Source organism: Lipotes vexillifer, unplaced genomic scaffold (genome assembly GCF_000442215.2).
Source record: "Lipotes vexillifer unplaced genomic scaffold, Lipotes_vexillifer_v1.1 scaffold71, whole genome shotgun sequence".
NCBI classification, from domain to species: domain Eukaryota; kingdom Metazoa; phylum Chordata; class Mammalia; order Artiodactyla; family Lipotidae; genus Lipotes; species Lipotes vexillifer.
The window spans coordinates 5484303-5503305 of record NW_006793703.1 but is presented as its reverse complement, the minus strand read 5'-3'; the positions used below and the strand labels follow the sequence as shown (position 1 = coordinate 5503305).

The following is a 19003-nucleotide window of genomic DNA, read 5'->3' as shown; positions in this document are numbered from 1 at the left end:
GGGACCCCGAAAAAAAAAAAAAAAAAAAAAAAAAAAAAAATACATGGCATTGGCTTAGCAGCTGGACAGAAAAATAAGGAAATTGATTTCAGGAGCTGGAATCACTGTGGCCCATGTTATGCTTTAATAAAAACATTGGATACACATGCAACTAAAAACCCTGTTCAGTCTACCAAAAAATCTAGAACTGACAAGCCAATCTGTAAGATTACAGGATAAAAGATCAGTGTGCAAAAATTGATTCCGTTTCTTTTAATAGAATTTTTAAAGGTTGCATTCTGGGGCTTCCCTGGTGGCGCAGTGGTTAAGGATCCACCTGCTAATGCAGGGGACACGGGTTTGAGCACTCGTCCGGGAAGATCCCACATGCTGCAGAACAACTAAGCCCATTTGCTACAACTACTGAGCCTGCGCTCTAGAGCCCACGAGCCACAACTACTGAGCCCATGTGCCACAATTACTGAAGCCTGCACACCTAGAGCCCATGCTCTGCAACAAGAGAAGCCACCTTAATGAGAGGCCTGTGCAGCGCAGCGAAGAGTAGCCCCTGCTCGCTGCAACTAAAAAAAAGAAAGCCCGCGTGCAGCAACGAAGACCCAACGCAGCCAAAAATTAATTAATTAATTAATTAAAATATATATATATATATATATATATATATATATATAAAGGTTACATTCCATTTCCAATCATTACAAAATATTGGCTATCTTCCCCGTGTCGTAAAATACATCCTTGTAGCCTATCTTACACCCAATAGTTTGTACCTCCCACTCCCCTCCCCCTAGGGTGCCCCTCCCCCTACTCTCCCCACGGGTAGCCATTACCAGTGTTTGTTCTCTATATCTGTGAGTCTGCTTCTTTTTTGTTATATTCACTAGTTTGTTGTATTTAGATTCCACATATAAGTGATATCACACAGTATTTTTTTCTCTGACTTATTTCACTTAGCATAATGCACTCCAAGTCCATCCAAGTTGCTGCAAATGGCAAAATTTCGTTCTTTTTTGTGGCCGTGTAATATTCCATTGCATATATATACCACATCTTCTTTACCCATTCATCTGTTGATGGACATTTAGGTTGCTTCCATGTCTTGGCTATTGTAAATAGTGCTGCTATGAACATTGGGGTGCATTTATCTTTTTGAATTAGTGTTTTTGTTTTTGTTGGATATATACCCAGCAGTGGGATTGCTGGATCATATAGTAGCTCTATTTTTAGTTTAAGGAACCTCCATACTGTCTTCCAAAGCAGCTGCACCAATTTACGTTCTCACCAACAGTGTATGAGGGTTCCCTTTTCACCACATACTCGCCAACATTTGTTACTTGTGTTCTTTTTGAGGATAGCCATTCTGATCAGTGTGAGGTGATATCTCGTGGTTTTGATTTGCATTTCCCTGATGATTAGTGATGTTAAGCACCTTTTCCTATGCCTGTTGACCATCTGCATTTACTCTTTGGAGAAATGTCTATTCAGTTATTCTGCCCATTTTTTTAATCAGGTTGTTTGGTTTTTTTGATGTTGCTGTTTTGTATGAGCTGTTCATATATGTTGGATATTTATGAGCTATTTATATATGTTGGATATTAATTTCTTATTGGTCATATCATTTGCATATTTTCTCCCATTCGGTGGCTCATCTTTTTGTTTGGTTGATAGTTTCCTTTGCTGTGCAAAAGATTTTAAGTTTAATTAGACCTCACTTGTTTATTTTTTATTTCCTTTACTTTAGGAGACGGATCCAAAAACATATTGCTGCTATTTATGTCAAAGAGTGTTCTGCCTGTGTTTTTCCTCTAGGAGTTTTATAGGATCCCGTCTTACATTTAGGTCTTTAATCCATTTGGAGTTTGTTTTTGTACATGGTGTTAGAGAATGTTCTAGTTTCAGACTTTTACATGCAGCTGTCCAGTTTTCCCAGCACCACTTATTGAAGAGACTATCTTTTCTCCATTGTATATTCTTGCCTCATTTGTCGTAGATTAATTGACCATATGACCATAAGTGCATAGGTTTATGTCTGGGCTCTCTATCCTGTTCCATTGATCTATGTGTCTGTTTTTGTGCCAGTACCATACTCTTTTGATTACTGTAGCTTTGTAGTATAGTCTGAAGTCAGGGAGCATGATCCCTCTAGCTCTGTTCTTCCTTCTCAAAGTTGTTTTGGCTAATTGGGGTCTTTCGTGTTTCCATATAAATTTTGAGGTTATTTGTTCTAGTTCTGTGAAAAATACCATTGGTATTTTGATAGCAACTGCATCAAATCTGTAGATTGCCTTGGGTAGTATGGTCATTTTAACAATATTCATTCTTTATACTAGCAACAAGCAAACTATGAAATTTTTAAAAAATCACCTACAGTAGCATAAAAAATAAAAATATTTAAATAATTTAACAAAATATATGCAAAAACTCTACCCTTAAAACTTGTAAAATGTTGCTGAAATTTTTAAAAAGTTAAATGGAGAGAGCTACTCCAGTCATTGATTGGAAGAGTCAAATTGCTAAAAAGTCATAGTTCATCAAATTGATTTGTAAAATTGATCAAAAGACAAAAAACTTGAGCGTTAGACCTGTGTGACAATCTCAAACAGCCTTAATTGGAGTCCTGGAAGGAGAGAAAAGAGTCGGGCAGGTGAAATATTTAGAGACAAAGGTGATGAATCTTCCAAAATTGATGAAAATCCTCAACTTTTAGAATCAAGAATCTCATGTATCCAAGCATACAGCTGGAAGTTATTAGCCTTCCATGACTGTCCTGGCCAATGGACTGTGGCTGGAATGTGTGCCACCTCCAGGCCTGGCCCCTATCTAGTCTAGGGTAAGATAGGCTATGATCACAACAAACCCAAAACCTCAGAGGCTTTCCAGGAAGTTTCTCCCCCACACACTGACTTAGCATCCCAGGATGCTTCAGTCTTATGGAGCCTCCAAATCAAACAATCACGACTTGGGGGAGGGAGAATATGGAGGAGTATGCACTGGTTCTTAAATGTTTCCACCTGGAAATGACATCTGTCACTTTTCCATGGTTAAAGCTCTGATGTCACCTGACACCTACCTTCAAACAGACCAGGAAATACAATCCTTCCATGTACCTAGAATGAGAGGAAAGGAAAAGTTCTCGATGCATAGCCGCCACATCTACCACATTTCCTAAAACACGTCCTGTGTGAGCCTCTATGTTCAAAGACCCTGGATGGAGCAATGCTATTCCCTGTCACTGACCTGCATTAGTCTGTGGTGCAAGCCAGAAAGGGATCTTTTCTTGGGTAGGCCTCTGAAATGTGGGTATTACAAAAGCTAGCATGCTCTAAGACCCTACTCAATTTACATCATAGTGAAACAAGATGATAATTTTTTTTTTATAATAAATGTATTTATTTTTGGCTGTGTTGGGTCTTCGTTGCTGTATGCAGGCTTTTCTCTACTTGCGGCAAGCGGGGGCTATTCTTTTGTTTCGGTGCGCAAGCTTCTCGTTGCGATGGCTTCTCTTGTTGTGGAGCACGGGCTCTAGGCACGAGGGCTTCAGTAGTTGTGGCTCGCGGGCCCTAGAGCGCAGGCTCAGTAGTTGTGGCACACGGGCTTAGTTGCTCCGCGGCATGTGGGATCTTCCCGGACCAGGGCTTGAACCCGTGTCCCCTGCGTTGGCAGGCGGATTCTTAGCCACTGCGCCACCAGGGAAGCCCAAGATGATAATTTTTAAGCACTTACTATGGGCCAGGCACTTTGTATGAATGGCTGGCCCTAATAAGCTCTTAACTAGTGTTCATTGTTATTACAATTTTGTCTTAGATGTGTATGTCTTTATTAAAATGGAATCTGTGCTCTAGACTACAGGACCCTAAAGCACATTGCAAGGCAGTTGAGCATCTTATCTTTTTCTCTAAAACATCTGCAAGTTTGCATACTTTTTGTGGGCAGCTGGACTGGCAGTACAGATTTCTGAGATCAGAGACAGCATGGTATAGAAGAAGGAGCCCTTGAACTAGGAGTCAAGATCAGTTTAGGTCAACACACGTTTATTGAGCACCTTTAGTATGTACCAGGCGCTAGAGAAAAAAGGGGCGTGAGAGTGGATCCCTGCCCTCTAGGGGCTTACACTTCTGCATGGATGGTGGACAGGTAAACAAACAAAGCATGATACGTGCAATAATAGTATCAACAACGAATAGAGGAGCGACAAGACCTGAGATCTAGCTCGGCCACTAGATGCGTGGCTAGATGCGTGACCTTGGACGTGTTATTTAACCTCTCGTGGTCTCATGGATAGTGAGAATGGGGTCGATAATTTCTAATCCCTGAAATTCTAACATCTACAGTTCTCAAAACCCTGTGAGGTAGGCAGGGCAGGCACGATTTCTACTTTACATTAGAGGCGAAGCCTGGGGTCAGGGAGGTTGAGCACAGCAGCCTGAGCTACACGTCTCCTTGTTGGTAGAGCTGACCCCAGACTAGACTCGGGCAGGTCTTCTGAGTCAGGCCAAGTGTGTATCCACTCCAGGCTGAGACGTGGGATCTCTGATGGGCACGGCAGGAGGTTTTCTGGATGACCCCTGTTTGAATCTCATACTTGCTCCCAGTTTGGAGTTCTTTACGGACTAAGGAGAGAACAGTTACCTCCTCTACCTCCACCCCCTCCTGGTGTAAATACACAGCAGACAGTGGGCATTTCTGAAAACCAGGTCGTCTTTCACAGACAGCACAGTGATGTTAGCATAATTATCCTGGTGACCACAGGAATCCAGCCGCCAACCGCAGTCACTGATGGAAACCCTCCCGGGGCCTGGTTTCCACTCGCAGCCAACTCCTTGCCCTCGCCAGCTGGGCTCTGTGTATGATGCAGAGGATGTTCTGGAGGCGAAGGCAGCTCTCCCTCACGGCCCAGGTGCTCCCTGTCACGTCCCCTCAGCCCGCCCAGTATCTACATGCTTAGGGAATGTGAGCGAGCTAACTTAACTGAAGCAAAACAAAGAGTGCATCTTGCCAGGCCTCTAAAACCATGCCACGCCCACCAAAGCCAAAAAGACGAGCCTCTTACGATGGCCGGCCACTGCTGTCTCCCACCATGGCAGTTTCAGAGATGACATTTGGGGGCAATCTTATTGTCATATACAACAATTTTTTTTTGAGCACATGCTATGTGTGCTACAAAGAGGCCAGTGACACATAATCCCTGCTATCCAGGGGCTTATAATCAGATGCCAAGAGCGGTCAGATGACTTTAGAGATGAGTCACAGATGAAAACTTCCGAGAGACTCCGGAGGTGTGAGAGGCTCAGTCTTAAGTGCTGGAGTTGCTGGGGTGAGGGAGTGGTCAGTGAGGGCTGCCACTGTCCTGGAAGGAGTCCCAGGGAGCTCGAGCTGGGCCTTTAAGGGAGAGATGGACGGAGCTCAGTATTTGCGTTACCCCCTCCCTATGGGAAATTCACCTGAAAACCATACGACGACAATAAAAGTGCACAGGAAAAAAATCGCCTGTGGGCACCCCACGTCCTCTCCCAAGGTGGCCCCTTCCACCCCGCCTCCCCTTCCACCACCTCCTAGGCCTGTGATGTACAGCAGTAGAGCAAGTCCCTTAACCGCCCTGAGCCTGCTTCCTCATCTGTAAGGTTGTAGGAGGGTTTACTAAGCAAACACTAGTGAAACCCACCAGCACGGCAACAAACGCTACCTCCAAGTGAGTCCTCCTGCAAAAAAAAAACCCCGTCCCTCCATCTTCACAAAGGACGTCTGAGGGTGACCTGGTGTGCGTGCTCCAGCCTTCTACCCGCATCCTGCTGGCTCCAGGGGCTACGCCGAGGACAGGGCTGCCGTGCGGGGTCAAATTCACCCAGGGCGCAGCCGCCCAGGCTCCCAGCCAAGCACCTTCTCAACTCCAGGGGCAAATCCTCCAAAGGGGCTGAGGAGTGGGGCTGGAGTAAGGGTGGTCCCTTGGGCCTGCCCCCAACACCTCCTCCTACGCTCCACCGAGGAGGGTCCAGCTCGCGCTCCGAAACCGGCAGAGCGTCCGGCCTCTGTGCTGCCACCTGTGGCCGCCGGCCCCAACTGCACCCGACTCTGAGGCCCCGCCCACCCAGCCTGGCTCCGCCCACGTGGGAGGTGCGGGTGCCTGGTTGGTGTATAACCTTTGGAAGAATTCTCAACGTTTCTGAAGTTTGGCTGCCAGTGTTTTGTTTTGGTTTTCCTCGTAGGAACAGATAAGAGAGCTCTTAAAACACCCATGACCTTGGGTCAGAGTTCCTCTTAGCTCTACCGGACTTAGAATTGTTGTGCGGTCCCAGGGCAAGCCCAAGGCTAGAGAGCTCATCTGCCAGTGCGCCTTGAGGCAGCAGGCTGTGGATATTGAATGAGAACTAAGATCCCAGTGGCCCGAGTTCCTTGGTCCCTGCCGTCCCACACTGCTCCCTCCCCACCCACGTCGTGGCGCCCTTCTTCCCGCCGGAACCCACAGGACAGGATGAGAGCACAGCCCTAGCCCTCCCCGTCCAGGACCAGTTTTGTCACCCGTGGCAGCATTACCTGCCTCAGGGTCTTTCTGAGAGACTTAAATGAGGTGCCACGTGGAAAGCAATGAGACCATCTTTGAGGGGAAGATACTGGTGAGAACTGGCGTGAGGGAGAGATGCCCTCCCACTTACTACCCAGACCCCTGACCAACCCAAGCAGCAGTAGCGGCAGCTGACTGCTTCCTCAATCCCCAGCCCCTCAACACACTTCCCCACAGGGGCTGGGAAGGCGGTGGGCTCCCGCCACCCCTCCACAGGCCGCACTGAATTCCCTTAGCTTCTTTATTGCACACTCAGGTTCCACGCTGGCTTCCCCATAAAGATAAAATATGAAACCACAAAATCCCCAGATTTTACTAAATACCTGGAAAGCTTTCAAAAAGCTCAACGAACCCAAGCTGACAGTTTTGTCTGAAAACTGACAGTAGAAGAACTGAGCCGAGCAGAGCAGGACCTGTTTCCCTGTGAGCCATTTTCTGAAGATGGGCCGGGACCCAGATTCACACACGCGGCTCCCACGCAGGCTGGCTGTATCTCACCCGGCCACAGCTTGCTCTGGGCTCCACGTGTGTGTGTTGGAGAGGGTGGCACTTGCAGCCCCTGTAGGCCCAGGGGAACCGCCAGCCTCCTCCCAGCCCCCTGTCCCCGCTTCCTCTCCAGGCAGACCAAGGGGGTACAGGAAGGGGCCCCAGCACCCGCACAAACTCTTAACCGGCCCAACATGAACATCATCTCTTCTCCGTGGCTCATCCTCCTGCTTTCTTCACCCCATCTTCCCCTAAGGCAGAAAAAGCCATCCTTCAACTGGGTTCCAGAATGTTCTGGTGCTTTCCAAGCTGTTTCCTCTGCTCCCTGTGCGCTCCTTGGGGGATAAAGCTGTGGATCCCCGTGCCTAGTGTGGTGTCTGGCACGAAGTAGGTATGGATCAATGTTTGTCACGCTGAGTTGAATAGTAATGAAGGAACCAGATGGAGCACACCCCTCAGACATCTGAGAATAACTCAGTGGCCTGGCAATATTAAATGGTGCCCTGAGGCCACAGAGTGTGTTTATGGCCTTGCTTGCTACACATGCCGCCTGCCACACCAGTGCCTCTTGGTCGTGTCCCTCCAAGGACGGGCACCCAGAGACATGCCCCTCCCCCAAGCCATGATCCTGGAACAAATGGCAGCCGACTTCTCTGGACGCCAGTCATCTCTTTAGTCCATCAGTGACCAACACAGCAGCACCACGGACACAGCAGGGGCCTGCCTGAGACCCCGGGCGAGGCAAGGACGGTGGATGCTGGGCCCAGGCGAGGGGGCCTTCCCTTCTGGCCTCCCCAGCAACCAGGAGAGAGATGCGTGGGGAGGGGGCCCGTCTGTGTGGACAGTACCGCAGCCTGTCAGCTCCCAGCCTTCCTCAGAGCACCAGGGCCTCCGGAGGAGGGAATGTTCCAGGGTAGGGCCAGGGAGGGACTTGTTGGGGTGACTAAGGGTGGACTCTGAATTTGAGCGGGGGCTGTGTGCCCTCGTGGGCATGAGTGAGCATGTCAGTGTGCATGTGTGGCTGGGGACAGGTGCCTGCCACACTACTGACTCATGGGATTTGACTACTGAGCCACAGGACCTGCCTGGGGCCAAGGAGACCAGGGACCAAGACTCTGGGGCCTGGGGGAGCGCCCAGGGGCGGAAGGCAACCTCCTCACTGCTTCACTTGGAGACGAGCCCGGGGCTGGAGGGCCGCCCCTGGCCTGACCCACCTCATGTGTAGGCCATCTTGCTGCACACCCAGGGCCGGGTCATCAAACACTCCGTCGACACCAGCCTGGTGGGCTCCACAAAGACGCACTCCCCCGGGCCCGAGATGGGGAATCTGTGGCAGGGAGAGAAGAGACCAGGCACTCATGACCTGGCAGACGCAGCCCGTCACTGGGCAGCCCCGGAGGCCCTATGACTTGTCCTTCCCTCTGGAGCGGCCTTCCGGGACAGTTGGCCCCACAGACCTTACTAGCGTGGCTCCCAGACAGTGCATCACGGCTCCAGCCGCCCGGTGATGCCCACGGATGTTTCCGGCTCCGCCATCCTGTCGGGCTCAGCTCACTCATCCCAGGAACCCGGGGCCCCGTCTAGGACCACGCTCCACACACCCACCTTCCCCACAGCACCCTGCCTGCACCTCCTGTATCTAGCACAGGGGGGGTTCTCCCTGCCTAACATCATCCCTTTTGAATCTCAACACTTCTTATTCACCTCATTTGGTCACCCTGACCTGAGCCCCCTGCCAAGGCTGGAGCTGGGGTCTCATAAGAGAGGGCATCAGAAGGACCCCAAGAGGGAGAAGGGGGGCCAGGACCACCTCGATGTCAGAGAAGCGTGGCCCCAAGGCCCGCTGGTTGCCAGGTAGTCAGCGCTCTGGGGACCCCAGCCTCCAGGGCTCCCTGGGTTCCGGGAGCAGGAAGCTTCCAGAAGGGGAGAGGTGGGAGCAGCAAGGGCAAGACGTTCTCAGCAGCTCTAAGAACAGATCTGGGATGAGGGCAGGACAAGGAAAGAGAAGGGAAAAAAAAAAAGAAAACAAGGAAGAGGCGGCGAGGACAAAGACAGGTGCAGGAGACGGGGAGAAGCCGGCACAGGGAAGGAGTTGTCACGGGCCGCAGTTCACGTCACGTCAGCAGCTGTGCTCCCGCCCGGCTCCTTGGGCCTAGTCCTCCAGCCTTAGAGTCTACATCAGAAGCTGAGGTTCTTACACCCCTGTGTGTGCTGCTCTGCGTCTCCCTAAGCCTAAACTGTCCCTACACCCATGACTGCTGCCACCATCGCCCTGCCAACAGTCCCTGGCTTTGCACACCCACCAACCCCTCACACACTCCCCGCCACACCACTTGGGCCACACGAATAATACCACCACTGCACCCATCACCGACACCCTCAAGAGGTGTTTTCTCTAAGGGAACCCTCCTGGTGCCCAGGGTTCAGATCCCCTTTCTCCCACAGTGACAATGTTTAGGTGGCACGTGGCTGCCCAGAACAGAGGCCCCACCTCCCACCCTCCCTTGCAGTCAGGTGTGGCCGTGAAGCTAAGTTCTGGCCAACACAGAGGGATGTCCAGGGCACATCTTCCCTTTCCCTGAGCCACACTGAGCCGTGCAGATGGACTGGGGAGCCACAAGATGGAAAGAGCCTGGGCCCTTTCCAGCAGCAGGAAGCTCTGTTGCCTACGTGGAGCAGGGCCACCAAACCAGGCTGGACTTTACCAGGGAGAGAGTAGTAAAGCCATTGTCATGGCTGGGTCTCTGTCCCACACCCCTGACCCTAGAGGTGAGTGGCTCCAGCTAGCACAAAACCAGGTTCTTCAGGAGGTGCGTCTGGGAGGCTATGGCTTCCCCGGTCTAAGCTCCTTGGCCAGAAGATGAAGCCTCAGCTCACGTGTCTGGGTCAAACGGGTCCCCGTTGACCCAGTGAAATTCGTCCCCCACTCTGCGCAGACCAATCCAGGGCTCCCTCCGTGTGAACTTGAACATGAATTCCTGCACCAAGAAAAGAGGGAAACCTCAGAGTCAGGTGCGGTCTCCTGACTGCTCACACATCCCCAGACTAACCTCAGCTTGGAAGACTGGCTCCCAAGATGTGTAGACACGGAGAGGGTGACGCCTCACTGCATCCCAAGAGTGAGGAGCTGGGGTTACAGACACCCTGCACTCACATGGAGCTGCCTGCAATGGCCTCCAAGGGACCCGGGCTCTGGGAGTGCACCACTGGGCCAGGAAGCCTGGAACGGGGTTTGTCTCCTAGCTCAGTGGGCCAACATGCCTGCGTTCCTCATTTTCAGGAAGCCTGGAATTGCCTACTTGATGTATTATCTGGGACACATCTCAAAGCTCAGGCTGGATGTCCTTCTACCCGCATATTCCTGGGCCTTTCTCTGCCGAAAGGAGCTATCAGACTGTGAATCAGAGAAAAACAGAAGTGACTTAGATTTTCTGCTATTTTGGATTGCATGAACTGTTGCCCTCAAAACCCAAAATGGCCAAGAGACCCACTAATTGTGTTTCTTTCCCGTTTCTAGAGATATAACTGTTCGGGGTATTAAATGAGAGATCAGGCCCTGATTTGGACTAGTAGAAGAAAACGCGATTTTTCATTTCACAAGTGCGGGTATAATTCGTAATGCTCACGCTTCAGTACCGAGTTGAGCTCAGCAAACCAGCCTCGGGTGGACATAGTTGGCCTTGACAATAGCGGTGGAAACAAGAGCCCCTCGTGGACCTGCTCAGACCCCATGGAGCCCACCCGCACCCCCCACCCCAGGCTGTGCTCTGGAAACAGGTCACAGGGGACACCAGGTCCTTGGAGCAGGGCTGTGCCCGAAGGTCCCCGCCCCACCGGCACGCACCAGCTCCTTCTGGCTCTGGATCACAGCCAGCGCGGCCTCGTGGCCGTGACAGTACTGCCTGCCCGTGTTCCAGTCTCTCGGTTCCTCAGCAAAGAAGTAACATTTCCTTCCATAGAGCAGCCAGTCCTCCGGGCAGGGCGCCTCGCACTTGATGCAGCCCTTGGAAGCTGCAGGGAACAGGGGTGACTCAGTATCCACCAGCACAGCGGGCCTCTGTGCGGCCCCCCAAGCTCCCCGCCACTCCCTCCACCTGCCTCCACTTTGGTGCCCATCAGCCACATGCCTCGGGGGAGCGCCTGTCACAGTGCCTGGCAGGTAAAAGGCTGGTGACTAAATGAGTAAAAGGAAAAGGAATTTGGGAGACCGGCAGGGACACCGCCCCGAGGGGAAGTGACAGCAGGTTAGGCCCCTGGGTTAAGCTCTCCTCTCTCTCCCCGAGGCGTGGAACCCGAGAAACTCAGACTTGAAGGGACCTGGGGGCCATGCGTCCTCTCTCTCCAGCCAGGGTGGGAACCGTCGGTGGACTCCATGGGCCTGCTCTCATTGGCCACACCCTCGTCAGCTAACACTGCTGAACTGCTGGAAAGATCCTTTGCAATTTTGAGTTCCAGCCTGCCTTCCCATGACCTGGAACCCGTGGGTCCAGGATCTGGCTCTGGAGTGACCCGGACAGACCTGGTCTGTCTTCCACCTCCTACTTGAAGAAGGGCCCCTGCCTCCCCTCTTCCAGGATTGAAGAGACACCATCCCTTCCACAGTCCCTTGCAGGGGGTGCCCTCCAGAGCCTTCTCCATCCTGCCTGGCTCAGTACGGTGTGCCCACATCACCAGTAAAATGCTGCCACCAGAACAGGCTGGGACACGTCAGCTGTGGTCCACCAGCCAGCAGTGGTCACCGTACCCCTTCCAGCTGCTGTGGGTTTTCCAGTCAGATGCTCCAATGAGAAGATCTGCTTATATGTGCCTATGTGCACTTTTCTGGGAAGGAGGCCCAGAACTTCCATGAGATTCTCTAAGCCTCCTTGCCAGAAGGAATTCAGCCACACTCTTCAACTATTTTCCTGTGATCTCTAAGCCAGGTCTCCCCTGTCCAGAACATGTGTAAATCACATTTCAATCCAAATGCAGGATCTTGTGTTTATTTCTTCCACAGTCATCTCAATCACATTGGCTCATTTGAGTTTCTGAAGATAAATTTTCATCTTGATTTCCTTTTCATCTGTCATATTGAGCATCCCTCTTTGAATTGTTCCACCTGCAAATTCCGTAAGCATATTTTTTTGTTTGTTCTCATACAAGAGATTGACTAAAATGTAGACCAGGACAGAGCCAAGAACAAGTCCGTGGTACTCAAGCCCCCAAAGGAGCTACCACCACACCAACACCAGTTAATTAATGGGCACTCTGGCGTGCCTGCTCAATGAGTTACAGGCCCACTTAGACTTACTGGCCTTGCATTCCCACGAGGATCTCCAGGGACTCTGTTGTGTTTTACCGCAATCGCAATATGCTGTGTTTACACATTGCCCTGTCCTCCCAACCTAGCAATAGAACAATTTAATTTGTAACAATTAGTCTAGGTGAATCCAGGCTCACCCCAGCGCTCACCACATTCTTTGCTAAGCACTCACAACTCCCTGCTTAGCCTGCATGCCCTACAGGTGAGGGTTTGGTAGGAATTGATGTTATCAGTGGATTTTCCTCCCATTTTGAGGTCTTAGGGTGCTTCTCGAAGATGAAAGACAGAGGTCCTGAAGTCACTTTGCAAACCCTTCAGAAGCCATGACGTACTTTGACTTGAATCCATTAAAAGCAGCAAATCCAGGGTCATATAGCCTCGCCTCCCTTGCTTAGTAGCAGTTTCCTCTTTTGCATTCCTCCTTCACCCCTTTCAGTCCTACCTGCCACTCCGTGTTTCTCAGCCCTCTCCCCCTTGGAATGCTCTGGTCCCTCTACCTCCTGCTTTCTGGGAAACTATTCATTCTTCAGGGATTCGCACATGTGTTCCCCCACTCTGGGAAGCCCCCAGGCAGTAACACCTCTACCGCTGGGCAGAGAAGTTGATGTCATACATTTAAAAAAATCTCCAGCACTTAGCCCAGGGCCCGACACACAGCCGGGCTCAATAAATGTTTGCTGAGTGAGTGAATGAGATCTTTAAGGCCCTTAACCCCAAACCGTCTCCTTCAAGAAGCATTACGTGACTAACACACACCAAGTTTGTTCTGCGTTCCGGAAGCATTTTTGTGAACGTACCTAAGTTAACATCTCCACTTTCGCTGCAAGGCTTAGCACAGAGGACGGGTATAGTCGATGTGTGAATGTACTATTTTAGGCTAAAATCTCATCTAGAACCAACAACTCTATTTCCTACTTACTTTGACCCCACAGAATTGGCGCTATGTCTAGAACCTTTTGTTACCTAATTAGACATGCTTTTGACAAGGTGTGTAGGAACTGAATTGCATAAATGCTCTGACATCCATGCTCACCCAATATGCTCATCACCACCAGGATGGCGAACAGAAGCACTGCGATGGCCCCCAGCAGGAGACGCGTGGTGGTGTCTGAGGAGAGAGAAAGGGGTTGATTACCTGGCACATCCCCACCACCCATCCCCACCTTCAGCCCCAAGTCCTGATAGTGAGAAACTCTGGGGCTGTGTTTGAACAAGCCCTCCAGGAGATTCCGATGCTGAGGTCTGAGGTGCCGTTCTAAAGCACGGGTCTGTCTGATTCTGCGATCCCCCTGCTTAAAGACCCTCCCTCCAGGGCTACGCCCTTGAACTCCTTCTATGGCTGTCGGAACTTTCCAATCTTTCATCTGCTGCTGCTTCTCTACCTCATCCCTGGTTTCAGCCAGACGGACTCCTTGAAATACCCCAGTCCGTCCTCACAGCCCTTCAGCTAGGTCTTTGCTCCCAAATTTCTTCTCCACTGCAGTCTCTTGAAATCCTGCCCCACACCCTCCATTCTCTTCACGAAAGCTTTCCTGATCCTCTGGCTTCTCCCCTTTAAATTTATATTTATTGTTCTCACCTAAAATTTTAATTTGATGTTTAATGAAAGAACCCTTTTAGACTTCAGACACAGGGTCTTTGAAAGTTTTTTTGTGATAAAATATACATAACATAAAAGTTGCCATCTTAACCTTTTTTTTTTCTTTTTTTCTTTTGCAGTACGCGGGCCTCCCACTGTTGTGGCCTCTCCCATTGCGGAGCGCAGGCTCCAGACGCGCAGGCTCAGCGGCCATGGCTCACGGGCCCAGCCGCTCCGCGGCATGTGGGATCTTCCCGAACCGGGGCACGAACCCGTGTCCCCTGCATCGGCAGGCGGACTCAACCACTGCGCCACCAGGGAAGCCCTTAACCATTTTTAAGTGTGCAGTTTGTGGCATTAATTATATTCACAAGGTTGTGCACTGTGAATTTGCAAAATTCCACTGTCTATTTGCAAAATGTTTTCATTACCCCAGACAGAAACTCTGTACCAATTAAGCATTAACGCCTCATTCCCACCTCCTTCCAGCCCCTGGTAACCTCTAATCTACTTTCTGTCTCTACAAATTCACCTATTCTAGGAACCTCATGTAAGTGGAATCATACAATATCTGTCCTTTTGGGTCTGACTTCTTGCACTTAACATAATGTTTGCAAGGTTCATCCATGTCGTAGCACATCAGAATTTCATTCCTTTTTTATGGCTGAATAATATTCCATTGTATAATTATATACATTTTGTCCATCCATCCATCCATCCATTGTTGGACACTTGGGCTGTTTCCATCTTTTGGTTATTATGAATAATGCTGCTATGAACATTGGCAAATGTCTGTTTGAATCCCTGTTTTCAGTTCTTTTGGGTGTGTACCTAGGAGCAGAATTGCTGGATCACATAGTATTTCTACATTTAACTTTCTGAGGAACCACCAAACTGTTTTCCACTGCTGCTGTACCATTTTGCATCCTACCAGCAATGCCAATGCACAAGTGTTCTAATTTCTCCATCTCTTCATCCACACTTGTTAGTTTCCATTTTTGTTTGTTATAGCCATCCTAGTAGGTGAGAACTCCCTTTTTATTTTTAACCATTTTTAAAACCTTTTAAAAGTTATATGTGGGGGCTTCCCTGGTGGCGCAGTGGTTGAGAGTCTGCCTGCTGATGCAGGGGACACGGGTTCGTGCCCTGGTCCGGGAAGATCCCACATGCCACGGAGCGGCTAGGCCCGTGAGCCATGGCCGCTGAGCCTGCACGTCCGGAGCCTGTGCAACGAGAGAGGCCACAACAGTGAGAGGCCCACATACTGCAAAAAAAAAAAAAAAAGTTATATGTGTGCACAGATGAAAGAAGTGTCTCCACAGCCCAGTGCTGGGCTGTCCACCATTACTCACCCATGACGAGCTAAGTACCAAAATCGAGAGGAAGTATCTAGAAACTTTTACAGCAATTCAGCATTGCTGTGACACCCAAGTGCCTGACACTGTTTCTAGTAATTTGTCTGTATTGTACTGCACAACAAATTGGGAAAAGAAACCTGGTCCTTTATCAAGGATCTGAAAAGCAACAGATCTGAAGTCAAGAAATTCCACCAGGCTTCACTAAACAAACTAACAACCGAACATTGCCCCTTCCACAGAGGCAACTCCCTTTTAGCTAATTCTTTTGGTATTTAGCTCCAGATCTCTAAAAGCTTTGCGTATGTCAATACTTTTTGACTTTTCTATTTAAGACACTACTTATTAATTTCCCACAATAATGGGGAAGATTTAATTCTCTGCATTACTGTCCCCACCCTGACCACTCACACACTACCTGCTCTCTCAACATCATAGTTTGGGTTCGACTGATAATTAGCTGTTCTTTTCGTATGGCGATGTAAATGCTACTCCCGGGAAAGCTGTGCAGTGTATTATGATCTTTATTTCTACACAACTTCTTGTTTCCCTGTAATTAATCATTTTCCTTTGCTTACACTTCTGTGTGCTCATCATTATTTCCACTTCAAAACTCCTTTAAGCCGATGAGGCAAAATCAGGAATTCTACTTCACCTTTTTTTTTTTAACATCTTTATTGGGGTATAATTGCTTTACAATGGTGTGTTAGTTTCTGCTGTGTAACAAAGCAACTCAGTTACACATATATCTACTTCACCTTTGACTTAGTCTGCACAGGCTGTTCTAACAAAAACCACAGACTGGGTGCTGAAACAGCAGACACTTCTCTCTCACGATTCTGGAGGCAAGTCCAAGATCAAGGCACCAGCAGATTCCATTCTTCGTGAGGGCCCCCAGGACGGGATTAGTGCCCTTATTAGAAAAGGAAGAGCCACCAGAGAGGAGAGAGGAAGCTCTCATATCCACTTTGCCGTTGCTATTTCCTGAAGATTTTTTTCAACTTTATCTTCCCACTCTCTACTGAATCTTTTATTTCTACAATTATTTTTAACTGCTAAGGTTTTTTAGGGTTTGTTGATGCTGTTCCCTGAATACTCCCTCTTAAAGCATCCTGTTCTTATTTTATTTATTTATTTTTTTTCTTTTGCGGTACACAGGCCTCTCACTGTTGTGGCCTCTCCCGTTGCGGAGCACAGGCTCCAGACGCGCAGGCTCAGTGGCCATGGCTCACGGGCCCAGCCACTCCGCGGCATGTGGGATCCTCCTGGACCAGGGCACGAACCCGTGTCCCCCACATCGGCAGGCGGACTCTCAACCACTGTGCCACCAGGGAAGCCCCCTGTTCTTATTTTAATGATGCAAAATTTTCTCTTATCTCTCTGAGGATATTACTGATAGTTTTTTAGGGGTTTTTTTGGAGGGAGGGGGGCTCCAGAGTGGGTGGGGGAGAGGTAGGCAGAAAGTTTAATCTGTCCTGTTCATTTGTTTTGATCTCTAGCTTCCATGTCAGAGACTTTCCTCAGATGTCTGGAGATCCTTGGTTATTTGTTCATGATTAAGGCAGGAGGAATAGGACTTCACTGGCACCTCTGAGACAGGAAGGGGGCGCTTATTAACTGTGAGGGTCGTGGCAGAGTGACGGGCTGGTCCTCAAGGCTGTCTGTTTGTTGACCTCCTTGGGTTTTTCCTCTTGGGTCAGTGTCCCTGGAGACTGCTCTTCTGTCTTCCCTCCTGGAGGGTGTAGGCTTGGTTGGGAAAAGAGGGTAGGAGGCCATCCTGAGCCCTCAATACATAAATGTCACCTTAACTGCTTGCTCTCAAATGTGTTGGTGTCCGGAGGCCCTCTCTCCCCAAGGCAGAGGGCTGGGGATGGGCTCACAGCGTGGGGAGAGGATTTGGGGATCTGAAGTCTTCCTAACAAGTGTTCAACCAGCCCTCCTGATTTCAGCCCCCTCTTCCCTCGCGGCCGTGCTGACTGGCGCCCGGTCTCTGTGCTGTGGGCTTCCTGTTTGTGACTCAGGTTTTGCTCCTCTGCTTCCTGAACTGTCTCAGGCCAGTGGATTCAGTGTCAGTTACACCATCGTTGATCCCTGTGTGTTTGTTTTTTTAATTAATTTATTTATTTATTTATGTTTGGCTGCGTTGGGTCTTCGTTGCTGCGCGCGGGCTTTCTCTAGTTGCGGCGAGTGGGGGCTACTCTTCATTGCGGTGCGCGGGCTTCTCATCGCGGTGGCTTCTCTTGTTGCGGAGCACGGGCTCTAGGCGCACGGGCTTCAGTAGTTGTGGCTCACGGGCTCTAGCGCACAGGCTCAGTAGTTGTGGCGCGCGGGCTTAGTTGCTCCGGGGCATGTGGGATCTTCCTGGACCAGGGCTTGAACCCTTGGCAGGCGGATTCTTAACCACTGCACCACCAGGGAAGCCCCTCGTTGCTATTGTTTTGTCTCCTGTTCTTATCCTTGTGACCTTTTAAAAAATCCCTTTACTGTTGTACTAATGAGCTTTGGAAGAGGAAGAAAATAAATGCATTCAGTCTGCCATCTTTACTTGCAAGTCCAACAGACATCCGGGAGTCCTTCCTATGAGCACGGTCTATACTGGCAAGTGACCAGGAGTCCAGAGGTGGGTGCCTTCCGGCACGGTAAAAACAGAGGCTCCCGCCTGCCCTCGAGGGCTGGGCTCCTTCTGTATCTGCTCTGCTGTCCTCGGGGGCAGCTTGTTGTAAGACTAATCCCCTTGAGCTGCGTATGAATCCTGCCTTTCCCTTCTTTATATATTTTTTATTTATTTATTTATTTTGGCTGCACTGAGTCTTTGTTGCAGCTCGCGCAGGCTTAGTTGCGGTATGTGGGATCTTAGTTCCCCGACCAGGGATCGAACCCAGGCCCCCTGCATTGAGACTGCAGAGTCTTAACCACTGGACCACCAGGGAAGTCCCTCCTTTCCCTTCTTTAAATGCCTCTCAATCCTACTATAACCCTGGCACCGCAATAAGAGCATAGCATCATAAGCCACTTCACGTGGGTTCAAATCCCAGCTGCCACTTTTTTAGCGGCAAAGCTACTTAGCTTCTTTTTTATTTCATTTTCCTCGTCTTTCAAATGAAGTCATAATAGTGTCTCCCTCTTAGAATTTTATGAGCATTCAACATATAGGGCTTAGAGCAGTGCCTGGCATGGTAAGCTCTCCTTGAGTGTTAGCAGTTACCATCATGATGATAATCAGCCCATGGGCTCCTTTAGGGTGAGGGCAGTGCTTTACTCACGTTTGGGTTCCCTATAACAGGGCTCGGTCATTGCCTTGCATGTTACAGAGCACCCACTGATACTAAAAAACACAAAGGGAATCTAGCTACCCTGAATGACAATGCCCTTGGCCATGCGGATATACACCTGCTTTCAGGGAAAGGGGAGTCTGTGCCTGTGTCTCCAGCATCGCCAGAACTGAGGACTCTCTTCGTTCTTTCATGGGGATAACTGCTCTGGCTGCTGCACTGTGGACAGAGAGAGGGTGCACTACAGAGTCTGACTCCTTGTTCACTCTCGAGGACAGCTGTGGGCCTGGACAAGCCAAAACAATGTTGTATTAGTTTCCTAGGTTGACGTAACAAAGCACCACAAAGCAGGTGGCTTAAAACACCGGAAGTGTGTTGTCTCACGGTTCTGGAGGCTAGAAGTCCACAATCAAGGTGTCAGCAGGGCCGTGCTCCCTCTGAGACCTGTAGGGA

General features: G+C 49.8%; 1 protein-coding gene and 1 non-coding gene across 2 annotated transcripts in view; both read right to left on the bottom strand.

Moving 5' to 3' along the window:
• Positions 1-8257: 8257 nt before the first annotated feature.
• The window catches only part of CLEC2L (C-type lectin domain family 2 member L), a 15518-nt gene continuing 4772 nt past the window's right edge, over positions 8258-19003 (bottom strand). Inside the window, exons 2-5 of the mRNA XM_007466611.1 lie at positions 13378-13452; positions 10887-11053; positions 9920-10020; positions 8258-8369 (exon numbers count right to left, since the gene is read on the bottom strand). Of these exons, the coding sequence (XP_007466673.1) occupies positions 8258-8369; positions 9920-10020; positions 10887-11053; positions 13378-13452 (455 nt within the window). The remainder of the gene's footprint in view (positions 8370-9919; positions 10021-10886; positions 11054-13377; positions 13453-19003) is intronic.
• On the bottom strand, positions 18136-18208 carry TRNAE-CUC (transfer RNA glutamic acid (anticodon CUC)). The gene has a single exon. It is a non-coding gene; the product is annotated as a tRNA-Glu (tRNA).